At 45.5% G+C, this 21,478-nt stretch overlaps 1 protein-coding gene across 1 annotated transcript in view; it reads right to left on the reverse strand.

Annotated features, from left to right (window-relative positions):
* IL17RA (interleukin 17 receptor A) overlaps nt 1–10,811 on the reverse strand; it is a 56,306-nt gene extending 45,495 nt beyond the window's left edge. The window contains exon 1 of the mRNA XM_082255755.1: nt 10,659–10,811. Coding sequence (XP_082111881.1) covers nt 10,659–10,766 — 108 coding nt within the window. The 5' untranslated portion in view covers nt 10,767–10,811. The remainder of the gene's footprint in view (nt 1–10,658) is intronic.
* Between the last annotated feature and the right edge of the window lie 10,667 nt (nt 10,812–21,478).

Here is a 21,478-nt window from a genome sequence, read left to right on the forward strand (position 1 = left end):
CGACAACCCTAGCATGCAGAGGTGATAGCCACTACAAAGGTCACCTTCTGGGACAGCGTAAGCAGGGTAATCTCCTGAATATTTTCAAAGGGAGACTTATGTAGAGCTGAAAGCACCAAATTAAGATCCCAAGGTGGCAACGGAGCCTGCACTGGAGGAACCAAATATCGGACACCCTGAAGAAAGGTACTCACCAGGGAGTGTGTAGCCAAAGGTTGTTGGAAGAAGACCCTCAAAGCCGCTACCTGGCCTTAATGGTACTCAGGCCCAATTTCTGTTCGACCCCCCGTTGAACACACCATGCAATGTACGTCTTCCACATACGATGGTAGATCTTCCTAGAAGTAGATTTCCTAGCTTTCAACAGTGTAGGAATCAATGACTTAGAAAAACCCCTATCCTTCCGCACCTGGCGTTCAACAGCCAGGTTGTCAAAGCCAGCGACTGTAAAGCAGGATGGAAGATTAGTCCTTGGGACAGCAGATCTACCCTGAGAGGATCCGTACAACGACACAGTCTGATCGCTCGAAGTTCCAAGACATTGATTGGGAGTCTGGATTCTTCCAGCGTCCAGATCCCCTGAACAGAATGCTTGCCGAGGACGCCTCCCCAGCCGGACAGGCTGGCATCCATGATGACCACTGTCCAATACAAGGGGAGGAAGGATTTTCCCAGCCAAAGCGAAAGCCACCATATCAGGGACTCTTTCGTGCCCTGACTCAGCCAGATCTGATTGTCCAGAGAATGCGGAGTCTTGTCCCATTTTGTTAGAATTTCTCTTTGCAGGGACCCCGTATGGAACTGTGCAAACGGAACCACCTCGAAGTTAGACACACGCATGCAAGTCCGGAAAGATGACCATTTGTTGAACAGCAGGAGGCGAATTGCAGAGTTTGTAAGTGATCTCCAGATTCTCCACCAGAGCAGGGGAAGACTCCGCTCTCAGAAAAAGATTGTCCAAGTAGCCCAGCTAGTAGCGGGGCTAACACTTTTTGTGAAGACCCGAGGAGCAGATGCGAGACCAAAGAGTAACGCCACAAACTGATAATGCTCCTCTCCAACAGCAAAGTGGAGAAAACCCTGATGACTGGCACATATTGGAATGTGATGGTAGGCATCCTTGATATCGATAGATGCGAGGAAATCCCCCTGGCACAGGGATGCCGCCACTGTTCGAATGGACTCCGTGCTGAACTTCTGTACCCGCACAAAGCAGTTTAGTACCTTCCTTCCTGGAAACAGAGCAGGTTTGAGTAAAAACCCTGAAAATATTCAGAGGTCGGAACCGGGACAATCACCCCTTGAAGGAACAGGTCTTGTACCATCCCAAACAGGTCTGTAAGCGGTCTGGGGACAGGCGCAAGTTGGAAGGAAAAAACCTTGCGGGGGACAAGAGTTAAACTCGATCTTGTAACTGGACCAAATGAATTAGTTGGACCCACTTGTCTTGCACCTGGGAAGTCCACTGATCCAGAAAGCAGCGAAGATGTCACCCCACCCCCGATTTGGGTGAGGGTGTACCTTCATGCAGAAGGAGCCTTGTCCAGGGGTCTGGACAAGCCCGATCTTGGCTTGCCAGACCAGGTTCATTTGGATCCTCCAGAAGAGGAAAGTCTTTGAGCCCTTCTGATTCGACCCTGAGGGATGGAAAAAATTCTTATGAGCTGAGAAGGAAGGCCTATGTTTATAACGAGGTTCCTTGCCCTTAGTAGCCTGCAGAAGAAAAGGACTCTTCCCCCCATGTGAGATCTTTAATGATATCATCCAGGGTAGCTCCAAATAGGTGATCTCCTTAAAAAAGGTAGATCAGTCAAGGCCCTATTTGAAGTCTGATCCACAGACCAGCACTTGAGTCAAAAGACACGTCGAAGGACCACTGCCAAAACGGAGAGTCGAGCCATCAGGGGAGCCGCATCCAAAGAGGCATCACAAATAAACTGTAGCCCCTGGACCAACTGGCCTGCTAGCTCGGCAAAGGCAGGGGGGAGCTGTTCCCCCTCCAGGTCATGGTGTAGGTGCTTAGCCCACTCGATCAGAGTTTGCGCCACTAGGGCAATGGTGAATACTGGCCTCAGTGACGAACCAGCCAGAGTGTACATATTGTGGGCCACAGCCTCCGCCTTCCCGTCAGCCGGATCCTTAAAGGCCGGGGACTCTTCAACCGGAATCGTGGTTGCCTTGTTTAATCTGGAAACCGGAGGGTCCACCACCGATGGCACAGTCCACTTCTTAAGAAGGGACTCCTCATAGGGGTAACACCTACCACAGGGACAGTTCTGTCAAAATAGGCAGGGAAAGGAAACACCTTTGCCAAAGGGCACCTGCGTCCTCTATCTTCAGGGTCTCATGCATAGATACAATAGTGCATCCACCAGCACCTTTTAGGGCGCAGACGTGGAGGAATCATCCTCACTATCAGAGGATTCCAGGTGCGTGGTTGCAGACCCAGCAGGGTGATCCACGTCTGCCAAATCAGATTCAGGATCTGATGAGACAGATGAGGCAGGGGGCACTTTTTGCTAGCCCGTCGTCTGCAAGCCACCTCTACCTGGGACACAAGGGACTCCAGGACCGCCGTCAGTGCATAGATGGATGGGTTGGACCCGGAAGGCTCCGCAGCCTCAGAGAGGGGATCAGGTGGGGAAACGTGCTCCAAAGACTCCATGAGTCACCAGGGGGACCCCACAAAAAATGTAAAATACTGCTAAGGGACAACCCTCACCATGCTGTTAGCACCACCTGGTCGCCAGGCACAAAGCACCAAGCGATCCTCAGCAGAGAGGGATAGGACCCCACAAGACTCACCACCCACAGAAACAGGCACCTTCAGCCACCAGGGGAAACTACACGTGCGGCAATCAGGAAGTAAAATGATCCAGGAGTCAGCACCAGGGATTAGGAAGAGCTCTTACCGCCAAAATTGTCGCCCACAGTGCTCCACTGTCATGGCCACCACTATTTTCAATGGCAGGCCACAACATGTGTATAGAAACACACAGGCTACAACAAAATGGCGGCACCACGAGGCTTACAAGGGACCCAGGAGGAAGACCAGGCCTCATGGACAGATTCAGGTACAACCCCCACCAGGTACAACCCCCCCCTCAAAGTCCATTGTCCGGTCGCCGGCAGCGCACTCCCCACGGCCCCCATCGCCAGTTAGCTCCCTGTCCCCATACTAGGAAAGCGACCAGGCCACCCAAACAGCCCCAGCATGGAGGGGGGCAGGATGAGGGACAGCTGACGGGAAGGAGGGGAACTGGGGGGTCCAACTGTCCCAAGGAGGGGCCTAAGTCCAACCCAAAACCTTCCAGCAGGAGAGGGGGGGACAGCTACTCACCATACCAGGAACCAGGCGGGCACCGCTCTAGACAGAACCCCTCTTCAACAAAATGTGGGAGGGCTGTCGGGCCAAGAGGAACGCTGCGACTCAGGCCAAGACCCATTCATGTGCGACCTCGCGAGGTGTTTAACTCGTAGGTCAGCCCCTGTCCAGTGGGGCTATGGCACGGCCGACCCAGCACAGAGCTGAGGTCTGCACGCGCTTGCTGGCCAGACTTCTTGACCACTGTATCTAGATTATCCAGCCCATCGCCTAGTCTGGCAGTTGATTGTAGATCTCACAGGAAAAATTGAGGAGAAAAAATAATTTCTATCTAAAAAATGATGCCAGGACCAAAGATCCAGCAAGGAAATAGGTCCTTTCTCCTGACTAGGCAGAAAAAACTGAGTACTATAGCAGAGAGAGGGAGAATACCCCCTGGGACTGCCCATGGGTGTAGCCAGAATTATTTTCTGCCTAGTGCCCTACTCCTGTAGGGTGCAGTATAACCCAATGGTTATGAATATCAGGAGCTGTGTCCGTCAATGAATGAAAGAGAAGCAGGGCTTTGATCCGTTTAAAAAAACAGGTGTTGATGGAAGTGGATGTAAACGGATGATCATCCATTTACATCCATTTTTCCACAGACATGCATTAATGTCTGTTTTTCATCCGTCAACAGATGGATGAAAAAACTTACAAATGGTCCACATGTGTGAAAGGGGTCTAAGTAGTACAACAAGGAAGAGAGGGAAGAACATTTTGCAACTAATTAGGTTGATTGGCAACAGCTCAGTAACATGATTGGGTATAAAAATAGCATCTTAGATAGTCAGAATGCCTCAGAAATAAAGATGGGCAGAGGTTCACCAACTGTGAAAAGCTGCATTTAAAAATTGTTGAATACTTTCAGAATAATGTTCCTCTACATAAAATTGCAAAGACTTTAAATACATTATAATCTAAAATCAAAACATCATCAAAAGGTTCAGAGAATCTGGAGAAATCTCTGTGCACAGAGGACAAGGCCGAAACACAATATTGGATGCCCGTGATCTTTAGGCACTCAGATGGCACTGCATTAAAAACGGGCATGATTCTGTGAAGGGATCAGGGATACTTCCAAAAATCACTGTCTGAACACAGTTCACCGTGCCATCCAAAAAAGCAAGATAAAGCTCTATCATGCAAAGAAGAAGCCATATCTGAACAAGAATGCAGCCCTCTTCTCTGGGCCAAAGCTCAATTAAAATGGTCTGTTGCAAAGTGGAAAACTGTTCCAAAATGGTCTGTTGCAAAGTGGAAAACTATTCCAAAATGGTCTGTTGCAAAGTGGAAAACTGTGGAAAAAATTGTCTGGAAAATTTCAGACGAATCAAAGTTGGACATTCAATTTGGCAACCATGGGCGCCGCGTCCTTCGGACAAAAGAGCAAAGGGACCTTCTGGGTTGTTAAGCCATATCTGAACAAGAATGCAGCCCTCTTCTCTGGGCCAAAGCTCAATTAAAATGGTCTGTTGCAAAGTGGAAAACTGTTCCAAAATGGTCTGTTGCAAAGTGGAAAACTATTCCAAAATGGTCTGTTGCAAAGTGGAAAACTGTGGAAAAAATTGTCTGGAAAATTTCAGACGAATCAAAGTTGGACATTCAATTTGGCAACCATGGGCGCCGCGTCCTTCGGACTAAAGAGCAAAGGGACCTTCTGGGTTGTTATCAGTTCAGAAGCCTGCGTCTCTGATGGTATGGGGGTGCATTAGTGCGTATGGAATGGGCAGTTTGCACATCTGGAAAGGCAACATCAATGCTGAAAGATATATCCAAGTTTAGAGCAGCATATGCTCCCATCCATAACATGTTTTTTTCAGGGAAGGCCTTTTATATTTCAGCACAACAATGCTAACCCACATACTGAATCAATTACAACAGCGTGGCTTCGTAGTAGAAGAGTCCAGGGCTTCGTAGTGGAAGAGTCCAGGGGCTTAACTTGCCTGACTGCAGGCCAGTTCTTTTACCAATTGAATATACCGTATTTTTCGCCGTATAAGACGCACTTTTTCTTCCCCGAAACTGGGGGGGGAAAAGTTGGTGCGTCTTATACGACAAATACACCTTTTGCCTGCTGACGTTGCAATGGGGGCGGTGCCGGTGCGTGCGTCAGTCACGCACCGTCACCGCCCGATCTCCTTCCTGCCGGACCCATCGGAAGACCGAGAGAGCCGCCGTCAAAGAAGACAGAAGAGGACGAGAGGAGAAGCGCCGTGGACGGTTCCCGGAATCCCGCCGCCGTCAGAAGAAGAGGACGAGAGGAGAGGAGCAGCGCCGTGGACGTCTCGCAGGCAGCCCAGGAGAGCAGGTAAGTGATTGAAGCCGACCTGTGCCATGCCTGTACCATCACCTGTGCCATGCCTGTACCATCACCTGTGCCATGCCTATACCCTCACCTGTGCCATGCCTATACCATCACCTGTTGATATAAAATATTTTACTGCAGTATTTGGTTCAGAATCTTTTTTTTCTAGATTTTCCTCCTTTAAAATTGGGTGCGTCTTATATGCCGGTGCATCTTATACGGCGAAAAATACGGTATTTGGCACCTCTTGAAATGAAAAATACAACAAAGAAGACCAAGAACTGTTGAGCAGTTAAAATGCTATATCAGGCAAGAATGGAACAACATTCCTCTCCAAAAATTGCAGCAACTTGTCTCCTCAGTTCCCAAACATTTATAGTGATGTTAAAAGAAAAGGGGATGCTACACTGTGGTAAACATAGACCTGTCCCGACTTTCTTGAAACATGTTGCTTCCATCAGTTTAAAACTTTGATATGCTTTGCTTGTAGAAAATATGGGTTTATAAGATTTGCAAATCATTGTATGGTTTATTTATGAGACTTTACACAGTGTCTAAACTTGTTTGGAATTGGGGTTGTAATGTTAGTTTTTATTGGTGCATGATCGGGTTATAGGAAACTCTCAAACCACAATTTATTCAAATATAAACTCCTCACATGCTGGTACTGGACACCAGTGGTATGTTTCCCCAGGTCTCAAGCTCATGTTGGAAGTGCCTATAACCTGAAGAGACCATATTTTCTGGGAATGCTCCAAATTGAAGGAATTGAATACCACTTTGCTGGCCATTTCTAAATCGGCAACACAATTCCATCCAGAGCCTGTAATAATTGCACATTAATGTTTAAACATATATATTACATCACTGCATAAGCATAGGTAAGGGGCATCTACTAAGCTGCTGAAAGAGAAAAATAATAGGAAAAAGGTTAATCTGAAATTTTTTTTTAATATTAAATGTTGGTAATATATTCAGGTAATATGTGCAATGACATTACAGCCAATAGAGTTTACAGTTTTTTGGGTTTTTTGTATTTTAAAGTTGCACTTCTCTTTGTCAAAAAGCAATATTTTGGTTTGTTTATGAAACTTTGTATTATTTCTAAAGACGTTATATATCACAATGGCTAAATCTGTGTCTGTAGTTAATACCAGAAATAATAACATATTATTAGATTTTTACTCCAGGAGTATAATAATTTGTTTGGAAATTCTAGAGAAATGTTTAAATAATGCATTACAATTTACCTTAAGCTATTCGATTTGTAGTTGACTAAAATGTATGAGATTTTAGTCGACTAAAATGTACTGGAGATTTTAGTCGACTAAAATATGACTTAATCTATAACAATTCAGGTGACTAAAATACGACTAAAACTAAAATAGCATTTTAGTCAAAAGACTAAAATACGACTAAAACTAAAATGGCATTTTAGTCTAAGGACTATAACTAAAACTAAAGGCCCGTACACACGTACCGATCGTCGGCATACAAACGTCGGTGGACGAAGGATCTGCCGATTGTACGCGTGTTAGTATGGTGCCTCCGACAGATGTCTGCGCACAATCCGCGGACAAAAGTCTTTCTTGCAAACATGAAAATTTTTGTATGCCGACACCAGAACGGACGATTGTTCGCCTGTCAGTACACAATTCGGCCGACAGACCGCAGATTTGCAAGACTGGGCATGCTCAGAAAATAGAAAACACAGGGAAAGTTAACCATTACATGACATCACTTCTGCAGTCGGCGGACAAAATTCTTGTGCTGTCCTTGTGCTGTCTTTGCACTTTTCAGCAGACACCGACATCCCGGGGAGAAAAGAGGAACATTTGTATGCCGACCATCGGTACGTGTGTACGGGGCTTTAATCTACATTTTCTGCCAAAATTAACATTGCCTTCAGCGCATCGCTGAGAGCCTGAGCCAGCTGCTCCTGTCCCCTCCCAGTGTTCTAGTGAGTGCTGGGGGTGGGGGGGCAGGGAAGAGATCCGGTCCGGTGACTAACAGTCACCGCTCTCTGCTCACTGAAGACTGAGAACTTTGATCACACAGTTCTTTGTCTTAGAGTCGGTGGGGAACAGATGTAGCATTACACTGATGCTACATCCACCTAGATAAGTATGCATGTTAGTTATTTTGAAATCCCATACTTCTTTTTTAAGAATTCATGAGGAATTCTATAAGAGACGACAGATAAGAGTGAGAGGATCACAAAGAGACCTCTTATCTTCACCTGTGGGGTCCCATTTGCATTGGACAAACCAGAAATGCACATTTTTACCTGTCAAAGTTCTCTATCTAGCAAGCACGTTTCTTCAGAGGTTCAGCCAGTGAGTGTGACATCAGAAAGCGGTCTGTTGTCACCAGCAGAAAGACTATAGGCATGATACAGGAAATGGTCAGGGACTGCAGATATGATACAGGAGATGGTCAGGCAGGGACTGTAGATATGATACGGGAGATGGTCAGAGACTGAGGATATAATATGGGAGATGGTCAGGGACTGAGGATATAATATGGGAGATGGTCAGGGACTGAGGATATAATATGGGAGATGGTCAGGGACTGAGGATATAATATGGGAGATGGTCAGGGACTGAGGATATGATATGGGAGATGGTCAGGGACTGAGGATATGATACAGACGATGGTCAGGGACTGAGGATATGATACAGGCGATGGTCAGGGACTGATGATATGATACAGGCGATGGTCAGGGACTGAGGATATGATACAGATGATGCAAACAAAAAGGAGCTGGGGGAGCACACCCTGAACATGCATTTCTAAAGCTGGTGCAGCTATAGACCAAGAGACATACATATTTACAAAAAAGCGCACACATGCAAAAGAAATGACTATCAAATATAAAGGCAATCAATGAATGAATAAAAATGGGGATTTAGTCCCACCATATGGCCATATCGTGCTCAAGCCCACCACTACGTCAAAGTACCCCATTATCAGTGGGTCCTACACTATCCATATAAAAAAGGATGAATCCAGCTATCCCCATTTTTATTCATTCATTGATTGCCTTTATATTTAATAGTCATTTCTTTTGCATGTACTCTATTAGTGTCCATTGACTAGCAGATATAGGAGGAGTCCCTCATAGTGCAGTCGCACATCTCTCCCAGTAAGGAGTAAGTATCTCCAATGGTTTGAGAAGCTGGATTCATCCTTTTTTATATGGATAGTGTAGGACCCACTGATAATGGGGTACTTTGACGTAGTGGTGGGCTTGAGCACGATATGGCCATATGGTGGGACCAAATCCCCATTTTTATTCATTCATTGATTGCCTTTATATTTGATAGTCATTTCTTTTGCATGTGTGCGCTTTTTTGTAAATATGTATGATACAGATGATGGTCAGGGACTGCAGACACAGTGCCTGAGATGGTCAGAGACTGTGAACATGCTATATAGGAGCTGTTGAAGACTGAGGACATGCTTCAGGTGACAGTCCTGGACTGGAGACACGAGACTGCTGTTAATGACTGCTATAACAGGGCAATAGGGAAACATAGATGGCAACACAAAAAGTGCCGAAGGGCTGCATGTGCCGAGGGCTTCAGGGATCTAAACCTATCTGTACAACAACCAATATAACATGTGCAGTGCTTTTGCCCCTGTATGTCTGCAATGCAGGGTAATTGCTTTTACACCAGCAATACATGTACCCTTACACTCCTGACAGATTCAGGTAATTCTGCTTCCTATGGGAGAATTAATCTACAGTCTGGAATCTGAGTAATTAATACATACTGTATATCATTCAATGTTTCCTGTTATGTTACATATTTTTACATTTTGTATTCATTTGTAATGTTACATATTTTTATATTTTGGATTGCTATGTTCCTTATTTTTATATTTCATATTGCTATGTTCCATATTTTTATATTTTAGATTTCTATGTTCTCTATGTTTATATTTTGGATTGCTATGTTCCATATTTTTATATTTCGTATTGTTACGTCCTATATTTTTATACTTTGTATTAGTCTGTAACGTTACTTATTTTTATATTTTAGATTGCTTTGTTCTGTATGTTTATATTTTGGATTGCTATGTATGTTCTGTATTTTTATATTTCGTATTGTTACATCCTGTATTTTTATATTTTGTATTAGTTTGTAATGATACATATATTTATATTTTGGATTGCTATATTCCTTATTTTTATATTTCGTAATGCTATGTTCCATATTTTTATATTTTAGATTGCTATGTTCTCTATGTTTATATTTTGTATTGTTACGTCCTGTTTTTTTAAATGTTGTATTAGTCTGTAATGTTACATATTGTTATATTTTAGATTGCTTATTGCTTTGTTCTGTATGTTTATATTTCGGATTTCTACGGTCCGTATTTTTATATTTCGTATTGTTACGTCCTGTATTTTTATATTTTGTAACGTTGCCTATTTTTATATTTTTCGTTGCCATGTTCTCTACATTTATATTTTTGATTGCTGTTCAGTATTTTTAGATTTTTGGTTGCTATGTTCTCTATGTTTATATTTCGGATTGCTATGTTCTGTATTTTTATACTCCATATTTTTTTTGTTCCGTATTTTTATATTTTCCATTTGTTTGTGTTAAGTGCTGGAAACAAAATCGGTAAACACAAGACTCTTCTAATATCTCAGCCAATCGGAGAACCTGTTCACTGCTTGGCTCCGCCCACAGAATATCCTGTATGGCAGGCTCTGATACATTGTATCCATATCCACCCTCATCGAAACGATCACTTCCAATGCCAGCAGTGTATTCGATAAAGATAAAACAAAGTGAAAGTGATTGTTTCAGAATCGACTGAGCTATAATAGAACACACAAGCAGCATATATGAAAAAACCCTACAAAATCAATGAACTTAGTAGGAAGTAGCGGCCGAATATTGTAAGACTGTCATAAGAGAACAATCACATGGAAACATGTATGGCAAGCACAGAAGTACCCCGTGTACTTACCGTCTGGGAGCAGTCCTCCCCCTGGCTGATCACTCGCAGCCCCCATACACCGGTGACAAGCACAGAAAGGCCGATCAGAGCCCGGCAGAGGGGCGCAGCACCCCCCATACTGGACTGGTGACAACCCCACACTGCACAGCCTGCCCACTTCCTGCTATACTCACACAAGCTACTATGCAAATTATCCGCACTACACCAGCCAATCAGAGAGCCGCCCAGGGCAGGTGAGGGAGGATTATTCCGGTAACTCGATGCACGGGGAATCCCAGCTATTCAAATGAGGGGCGGGGCCAGAGCGGCACACTAAGGCCAGGGTCTGTTTTCTCGGCTGGGAACCTCGGTAGAAGATGGATAGAGGACTACAAGTCCCAGCCAGAGTGCATGGCACAGGGATCAATTACTGATCTGAAACTACAGCCACAGACTTGATATATAGATATAAATATTGTTGTATGTCACTTACTGTAATATCATGATCTGCCCCTTGAAGTCCTAATCTGTTTGCTCTATCATGTAATAATATCCTGTAGTTTTGGAAAATATTGCTATGTGATGTAATTATCTTCCTTATACCACATTATCATCAGTCTGGGGGTTTCATATTCAGACCTGTAGCATCATATTATTCCAAATGTTGTATGTGACACTTTATATTACATTGTGTTTTCATGAAACACCCAGCAACGCCCCACACTGTCACTCTTCCATATCATAAAATATAATATATGTGTATATATATATATATATATATATATATATATATATATATATATATATATATATATATATATACATAATCATTTTAAAATGATAAATTAGAATATTATCAAAAAGTCAATTTATTTCAGTAATTCAATTTAAAAAGTGAAACTCATTTCCTTTCTGGGATCTCTGGTCCTGGCAAATTTTTTTAGATAGAAATTTTTTCTATTGGATTTTTCCTGTGAGATCTACTATTAACTGCTGGACTGGGCGATGGGCTGGATAATCCAGATCCATTAGTCACCACAGTGTGGCCAGCGAGCGCACACAGACCTCAGCTCCGCACTAGGTTGGCCGCGACATAGCCCCACTGGACAGGGGCTGTTTTGCGAGTTAAACGCCTTGTGAGGTCGCATATGACTGGGTCTCGGCCTGAGTCGCATCGTTCCTCCTGGCCGACAGCCCCACCCATTTCAATGGCGAAGGGTTATATCTGGAGCGGTGCCCGCCTGGTTCCTAGTATGGTGAGTAGCGGTCCCCCCTCTCCCCCTGGAGGGTTTTGGGGTGGACACAGGGCTGGCGCTACCTGTAAGGTGACCCAGGCAGTTGCCTAGGGTGCAACACAGCAGGGGGTGCCAGCATCCTGCTTGCTGCACCGGAATGAGTATACCAGTGGGTGCGGGCGGCGCCCCTGATGCTGTGCTAGCCTGTATACCTGTACCTGTGTCGGCACGGCGGCGCCCTTGGCTGCCTGGGCGCTTTTGAGCTGAGTCATGTGCGAGTCTCTCTCAGCCTGGGGTAGGGCTGAGCGCCGGGCTCCAGCGTCGGAAATCTTCGTAGGTTTCCCCTGCCGATGATGTCAGCCAGCGGAGGAGACGGGGCGGGGGAGACCTAATGCACATGCGCTAGTCAGGACAGCGGGAACGTTTGAATCAGCGCCGACTCCGCCAGCCACCAAGCCCCAAAAGAAGAACCCATCCAGGAAGTAAACTAGGAAAAGAGGACCTGGTGCTGAATGAACACATGATCACGGTTTGTGGTGAGTAAAAATGGGCATTTTAAATGGGTATTCAGAACATTTCTATTTTCATAACTTAGTGATCGGTGGCTGTTTTTCTTGAAAAAGGTCTTCTCTAATTCTCCTGTGCTCCCTGTTTGTATTCTGCCTAAAAAGTATGGTGGTAGTATGGCGCTCATAGATTATGCAGGGAAATGACAGAATCAATGTATTCTGCCTAAAGGCCTAAGAAAATCTGGCTGCAGAACACAAACAGGGAGCACAGGAGAAGTAGAGACTACTTCTGGACCAGAAGATTTACCCCCCTAATGACCAGGCCATATTTTGCGATTCGGCACTGTGTTACTTTAATGGACAATTGCGCGGTCATGCGACGCTGTACCTAAATAAAATTGATGTCCTTTTTTCCCCATAAATAGAGCTTTCTTTTGGTGATATTTGATTCCCTGTGCGATTTTTATTTTTTGCGCTATAAACAGAAAAAAATCGACTATTCTGAAAAAAAAAAAACATTATTTTTCACTTTCTCCTATATAATATTCTCAAATAAAAAAAAATTAAAAAGCAAAATTTTTTAACAATCTAGGCTAATTTGTCTTCTACTACATATTTTTGGTAAAAAAAAAATCGCAATAAGCGGATTTTGATTGGTTTGCACAAAAGCTATTGCGTCTACTAACTACGGGAAAGATTTATGTCATTTTTATTGTTTTTATTTATTTATTTATTTATTTATTTATTTTTTTATACTAGTAATGACGGCGATCAGCAATTTTTAGGGGTACTGCAATATTGCGTTGGACAGATCAAACCCCCTAACTGACATTTTTGACACTTTTGGGGGGACCAGTGACATTACTACAGTAATCAGTGCTAAAAAGGGGTGCGACATATGTAATGTTATGATATGGGCAGATCATATGGGTTTGTGATGTCACATCGTGGGACGAGCATATGGGGGGGCGGCAATTTTTATTTTGCCTAGGGTGCCAAAAGTCCTTGCACCGGCCCTTGGTGGACATTGGCCCCCCCCCTTGGGATGGTCGGACCCCTGGGTTCCGCTCGTTCCTGTCAGGCATCCCCTTTCATCTGTACCCCATCCTACCCCCTTCCACTTGTGCTGGGGCTGTACGGTTGGTCTGGTCAACCTCCTTGGGTGGGGGCAGGGTGCTGTGCTGGCAATGGGGGCCAGGGGGGGGCACCGCCGGCTACCGGACGATCTGTGCGGGGGGGGGGGGGTTGTACTTGATGGAGGTCTGGGTCCCACACCAGGTACAGGCACTAATGGATTACAAGGGAAATCACTGGTTCACTAACAGCCAGATGGTCAAATACCAGGCCATGCTGTGTGAAAATCCTCAAATCTATTTAGAGACGTTAATACCCTGAACCCAGCCACTCTGCTTCCTACCTCACCAGAACCTCTGGCACATGACTGCCTCCAGGCCATGGATGAAGTCTATGCAAGTCAGCCAGACTTGAAAGACAGCCCCTTGGAAATGCCAGATATTGAATATTTCACTGATGGCAGCAGTTTTGTAAGGGATGGGATCCGCTATCCTGGCTATGCAATGGTTACACAGGAGACAGTGATAGAGGCAGGAGCCTTGCCACAGGGAACCTCTGCTCAGAAAGCAGAATTAATTGCACTAACCAGGGCATTACAACTCGCTGCTGGACTAAGACTGAATGTTTATGTGGACTCTAAATATGCCTTCCTGACTCTCCATGCTCACAGAGACCTATATAAGAAAAGAGGGCTCATCACATCTGGAGGAAAGAGCATCAAGTATGGGACAGAAATGCTGGAACTCTTGGAAGTTGCTCTGAAGTTGCAGTGGTCCACTGCAGAGGCCATCAGAAGGGAAACTCCCAGATAGCTAGAGGCAACAGAACCACGGACTGAGTGGCCAGGGATGCAACATTCCAGCGATCCCCAGAACAGATAATGGCCACCCTGTTCCCAGTACCACTCTCTGAATTGGATCCAATCTACACAAAGGCAGAACATGAATGGATAGAGACTGAAAATGGAAAGTACAGGGAAGACCAGTGGTACCAGTTGCAAGATGCAAGAATTGTCATCCCAGCTGCAGTGGCAACTGAGTTAGTGACAGAATTCCACAGGGGAACACGCATAGGCAAGACTGCCATTAAAAAGGCCCTAGAGAGACATTTTTATATTCCCCAGCATACCAATGGCACAAGCTACAGCCAGCAGATGCATAGAATGTTGCCGAAACAACCCCAGACAAGGGCCTGTACAAATTCCCGGAGTACAAGCTGTAGGAGCCTCACCGATGGAATAATTACTGGTTGATTTCATTGTAATGCCTCCCTCAGGAGGATCCAAATATTTGCTGGTGGTCATCTACACATATTCAGGCTGGGTAGAGGCCTGGCCCACATGAACTGTGACTACAAAAGAAGTAGTCAAATGCCTGCTCCATTAAATCATCCACAGATATGGAATCCCCTCATCCATAGGTTCAGCCTCTGTTCACAAGTGTCTCCAGGAATTAGCAATTAAAGTCACAACTGGCCAAACTCTGCCAGGAGACCCAATTGAAGTGGACCTTGATGCTGCCCATTGCTCTGCTGAGGATTCAGAGTACTCCAACAAAGAGGACAAAACTGTCCCCTTTTGAAGTAGTAGTAGTAGGCCGCCACCAGATAGGGGGGTGGTGAACTGCGAAGTGTTACAGAAATTAGGGGAGAATATGCAGGACATAGGGAAATGGGTCCAGGAGAAACTCACCATAAGTCTGACAAACCCAATCCACCCCTTTAGGAGATACAGTGTGGGTTAAATAGTGGAACACAACCACCCTAGGGCAAAAATGGAGAGGTCCTTATACTGTCCTACTTTCAACCCCCACAGCCATTAAGGTGGTTGAGGCGACCCCCTGGATACACCACTCCAGGGTAAAGCAAGCTGCTGACCACACAGACACCTGGCTGAGCACATTAGACCCTCAGGACTTTTTAAAGCTAAAACTAACCAGAGAAATCAGAGGGAAGAACTCCAGCCCTGCTCCTGACACACACCTAGAAACTGTCAGGCCTGCGCATGGCGTAAGATTGCTGGACTACAGCCCTGATCCCAACACATACCTGGAAGCTGTTGGGTCAAAGCATGGTGGAAGAATAGGACATCTGATATCTGCTAGCTTTGCTCCAGTTGCACCTGAAAGCTGACTGGTCAACGCACATCCGAAGCTGGGAATATTCACTAATAAGTTTTTTTTTAGAAATGCCTTAACTGGCTTTCTGGTAACCATAGTGATAACACTGGCCAGGTCCATGGGAGGGAGGGCACATCATGTGACCCATGCATCAAAACTACTAAAGTAGGCCCCATAACCACCAAAATGTTGCTGTGGCCTATATATTACAAATGTGAAGGCGTAGTAACTGGCATCTGCGTAGATATTGAAACCACCTATTCAATGTGCACTGCAGGGGACCAGGTTACCTGTTATGACCCCACCTATGCACCCACCAAAACGTGGTTAGCTGTTCGGAGCTTTGGCTCCACAGGCAAGTTGATAAACCGTACTCTGATTAGGGCTGCTGAATATAATCGCCGAATCGATGCATCGCGATGCGACCCTTCGCGATTCTGCATCGATTCGGGTTGGTTGAATAATCGATTACCTAATGACGTCACTTCCAGGGGGGGGGACAGAAGTGACATGGCGGCGCTGGCCGGGCTTGTGGGAAACGGAGCTCCTCCTCGCGGCGCGGGAGAGGAGGAGAGCGGAGCTATCAGTGCTCTCTCTGGCCCCGGGATACACACGGCACGCCCACTTAGCACGCTGCTGCCCGACCGCCCGCTCTGACAGCCCGGCCGCCCGAAGTCACGGCCTTCCCAGCTCGGTACACTTCTGGTAGTGGTGCGGTTCTCGGCAGACAGCCTGAGTTGACCGCAGGGGAGCGAGGAGGCCCTGCTTTCTGCCTGTACCGTGCACTGCACTAGTCCGAGCTCCAAATTCCCGACATGAGGCTCATCACCCAGGACCTGTCCGAGCCCTACTCCATACACCTACCGCTACTTCATCCACAACTGGCTGCAGCTCTGCTTCCTGGTAAGTCATGGCACTACAGGGCCCAGCATTCCTCCTTACCCAGGGCCTGCTATAATACAACTAGGGGCACTACAGAGCCCAGCATTCCTCCTTACCAGGGCCTGTTATACTACAACTAGGGGGACTACTACAGACTCTATAGTCCTCGTAGTTGTTATATAACAGGCCCTGGTAAGGAGGAATGCTGGGCTCTGTAGTGCCCCTAGTTGTAGTACAGTAGGCCCTGGTAAGGAGGAATGCTGGGCTCTGTAGTGCCCCTAGTTGTAGTACAGTAGGCCCTGGTAAGGAGGAATGCTGGGCTCTGTAGTCCCCCTAGTTGTAGTACAGTAGGCCCTGGTAAGGAGGAATGCTGGGCTCTGTAGTCCCCCTAGTTGTAGTATAACAGGCCCTGGTAAGGAGGAATGCTGGGCTCTGTAGCTCTGTACAGAGCCAAGCATTCCTCCTTACCAGAGCCTGTTATACTACAACTAGGGGGACTACAGAGCCCAGCATTCCTCCTTACCAGAGCCTGCTATACTACAACTAGGGGGACTACAGAGCCCAGCATTCCTCCTTACCTTACCAGGGCCTACGTTATTACAACTAGCATCAGGTCACTCTTCTAACCTGTTGTGGCCTGCTCTAAAGGGGGATCTATGAGGGGACCTGCTCTACTAAAGGGGGATCTATGGGGGGACCTGCTCTACTAAAGGGGGATCTCTGGGGATGCTGGCCTGCTCTAAAGGGGGATCTATGGCGACCCTGCACTAAAGGGGATCTATTTCATAGATCCCCCTTTAGAGCAGGGTCCCCATAGATCCCCCTTTAGAGCTCAGTTCCCCTGGATCCCCTTTAGGACAGGCCCAGGCTCCCCATAGATCTCCTTTAGAGCAGGGTCCCCATAGATCCCCCTTTAGAGAAGGGTCCCCATAGATCCACCTTTAGAGCAGGGTCACCATAGATCCCCCTTTAGAAAAGGGTCCCCATAGTAATCGTGATGCATCGTGATGCATCGTGGAATCGAATCGTATCGAATCGCAACCCTAATAATCGTAATCAAATCGAATCGTGAGGTAAGTGAAGATGCGCAGCCCTAACTCTGATAACTAACCCCAATACAGCAGCGAGCTTGGTTTTTGATGTGCGTTCTGCCATTAACCTCAATGGCTTCCCCAGGAGAGGTTGGGGGGATAAGGATGGGAAAGAGTACCTGGAAAATGACAGATACATCTGTTCAGGGCGGTTGGAAGCAAGATGCCATAACAAGGACTGGAACTTTTACCCCAGTGGGGGTCTGTTGGTTGGGGAACATGGGAAAAGAAGACCCAGGATGCTATCTTGCAGTCCCTGCCTGGCCTGTCTAGCTGTTCATTTGGGAGTTGCAACTATGTAAACTTCACCATATACAACCCTATTAAATTTCGAACACAATGGGGTAGTAACTTCAGAATCAATATATATGGGAAGGTATCAGACCCCGGGACAATTGTACACATCCATGGAAACAGAAACTACTAAGAGTACCACTCACCAAGTATCCCATTCCCTTTATGAAGAGCTTGGCACAGGCATAGACCTAGCACTAAGGGAAGGGTGTGTGGAAAGTTCAACCTGAGTAATTGCTGTCTGAGGATTGATGATCAGGAGAGGGTAAAGCCCCGTACACACGTACGGATCGTCGTCATACAAACGTTCGTCTTTTCTCCCCGGGATGTCGGTGTCTGTTGAAAAGTGCAAAGACAGCACAAGGACAGCACAAGAATTTTGTCCGCAGACTTCAGCTGACTGCAGAAGTGATGTCATGTAATGGTTAACTTTCCCTGTGTTTTTTATTTTCTGAGCATGCCCAGTCTTGCAAATCTGCGGTCGGTCGGCTGATTTCTGTACTGACAGGCGAACAATCGTCCGTTCTGGTGTCCGCAGACAAAAATTTTCATGTTTGCAAGAAAGACTCTTGTCCGCGGATTGTGCGCAGACAGCTGTCGGAGGCACCATACTAACACGCGTACAATCGGCAGATCTTTCGTCCGCCGACGTTTGTATGACGACGATCCGTACGTGTGTACGGGGCTTTACTGAGGAGATTACTGACAGAATGAGAAAGCTAGCTCACCTGCCCGTATAGACCTGGGATGGGATTAATGCTGGCAGTTGGTTTGGGGATTGGTTCCCAGATGCGAATTGGCTAAAACCCATGTTAGGGGTAGCAATGGCAAATCTGGTTGCCTGCATTTTTCTTCCTTGTCTAATTACTCTTGTGGCCAGGACGATCTGAATTTTCATTGGCAATGGCCCATGTAATTGCCATGTGGAAGTACCAGCCATTAGCTCCCTGGGACGAATTAGAACTACCATAACTCCTTCTTGCAACCCAGGGGTTTACCCTCTGAATTTAGTGTTTCGCAATGATGCTATGTGATGCTTAATCTCTGCTTAAACTCTCCCTGCGATAGCATCAAAGGGGAAATGTGGCATCAGTTGAAAAGTCTTCTAAAATAGCGATGGGTAGTAAAACAAGGGTAAAAATAAGATGGTTGATTCTGACAAGTTTGTTTCTGCTTGAACCCTTATGGGACTACATGAGCCAGATAAACCACACAGGCTTTAGCCCCTCACCCCCCCCCCCCAACTTCCCCTTTTGCAAAGAACACAGACAAGTGTAAAAAAAAAATGCAAAAGCCAACTGTTCTGAAACGGAAATTAGAGGAAACTACTGGATATGTTCTGCATAGATAAAGGAAATATTTGTTTCTGTATATTTATGTATTTGCACCTCATATTTTTGTAAATACTTTATTATATCTTTTCGTGTGACAACACTGAAGAAATTACACTTTGCTACAATTTAAAGTAGTGAGTGTACAGCTTGTATAACAGTGTAAATTTGCTGTCCCCTCAAAATAACTCAACACGCAGCCCTTATTGTCTACATCGCTGGCAACAAAAGTGAGTACACCCCTAAGTGAAAATGTCCAAATTGGGCCCAAAGTGTCAATATTTTGTGTGGCAATCATTATTTTTCATTACTGCCTTAACCCTCTTGAGCATGGAGTTCACCAGAGCTTCACAGGTTGCCACTGGAGTCCTTCTTCCACTTCTCCATGATAACATCATGGAGCTGGCAGATGTTAGAGACCTTGGGCTCCTCCACCTTCCGTTTGAGAATGCCCCACAGATACTCAATAGGGTTTAGGTCTGGAGACATGCTTGGCCAGTCCATCATCTTTTCTCTCAGCTTCTTTAGCAAGGCAGTGGTCATCTTGGAGGTGTGTTTGGGGTCGTTATTATGTTGGAATACTGCCCTGTGGCCCAGTCTCCGAAAAAAGGGGATCATGCTCTGCTTCAGCATTTCACAGTACATGTTGGCATTCATGGTTCCCTCAATGAACTGTAAGTCCTCAGTTCCAGCAGCACTCATGCAGCCCCAGACCATGACACTCTCACCACCATGCATGACTGTAGGCAAGGCACACTTGTCTTTGTACTCCTCACCTGAATCAAATAGGTTTATCTTGAGCTCATCAGGCCACAGGACATGGTTCCAGTAATCCATGTCCTTAGTCTGCTTGTCTTCAGCAAACTGTTTGCAGGCTTTCTTGGGCATCATCTTTAGAAGAGGCTTCCTTCTGGGATGACAGCCATGCAGACCAATTTGATGCAGTGTGCTGCGTATGGTCTGAGCACCGACAGGCTGACCCCCCACCCCTTCAACCTCTGCAGCAATACTTGCTGCACTCATATGTCTATTTCCCAAAGACAACCTCTGAATATGACGCTGTGCATGTGCACTCAATTTCTTTGATCGACCATGGCAAGGCCTGTTCTGAGTGGAACCTGTCCTGTTAAACCGCTGTATGGTTTTGACCACCATGCTGCAGCTCAGGTTCAGGGTCTTGTCAATCTTCTTATAGCCTAAGCCATCTTCATGTAGAGCAACAATGTTTTTTTCAGATCCTCAGATAGTTCTTTGCCATGAGGTGCCATGTTGAACTTCCAGTGATCAGTATGAGAGAGTGAGAGCAATAACACCAAATTTAACACACCTGCTTTGCATTCACACCTGAGACCTTGTAACATTAACGAGTCACATGACACCGGGGAGGGAAAATAGCTAATTGGGCCCAATTTGGACATTTTGACTAAGGCTGGCCATACACTATACAATTTTCTTGTTCAACTTTCCTTTAGATTTACCAAAACCATGTAATATAGGGTCAAACCTAAACACTTTCAATTTGTATGCAGTCAGGCAGGCCCTTGCACTACATAGTTTAAGGTAAATCTAAAGGAAATTGAATAAGAAAATTGTATAGTGTATGGCCAGCCTTAGGGTTGTACTCACTTTTGTTGCCAGCGGTTTAGACTTTAATGGCTGTGTGTTGAGTTATTTTGAGGGGACAGCAAATTTACACTGTTATACAAGCTGTACACTCACTACATTACATTGTAGCAAAGTGTTTTCACATGAAAAGACATAATAAAATATTTACAAAAATATGAGGGGGTGTACTCACTTTTGTGAAATACTGTATATCGGCAGTTATGTCACTAGTGCAAATACAACAATACACAGAAACAAATATTCCCTTTATCTATGCAGAACATATCCAGTAGTTTCCTCTAATTTCCATTTCAGAACAGTTGGCTTTTGCGTTTTTTTTTACACTTGTCTGTGTTCTTTGCAAAAGAGGACGTTGGGGGTATACTGTGAGATACTGTATATGAGATGTATGTGCCTTTTTGGTGACTTGGCAAACGGGCATGAGCCAGGCTAAGTCATCTTCGCTAGCGAATAAAAAATACTTGTTTTCCTGAAAGTCTGAGAATTCCATCTTTGGGTTTCAAATAACTATTTGCTACAACAATATGATATTCTGCCTTGTAACCCTTCATACTGCCCTGCAATGTCCTATTCTGCCATGTAGCAACCCATACTACCCTGTGATGTTATATTCTGTTCTGTTACATCACATCCCATGCTGTTCTGTGATATCATACTCAACACTGTGACGCACCATACTGCTTATGATGAT

The sequence above is a fragment of the Pelophylax lessonae genome, assembly GCF_965119305.1.
Source record: "Pelophylax lessonae genome assembly, chromosome: 4".
In the NCBI taxonomy this organism is placed as follows: Eukaryota; Metazoa; Chordata; class Amphibia; order Anura; family Ranidae; genus Pelophylax; species Pelophylax lessonae.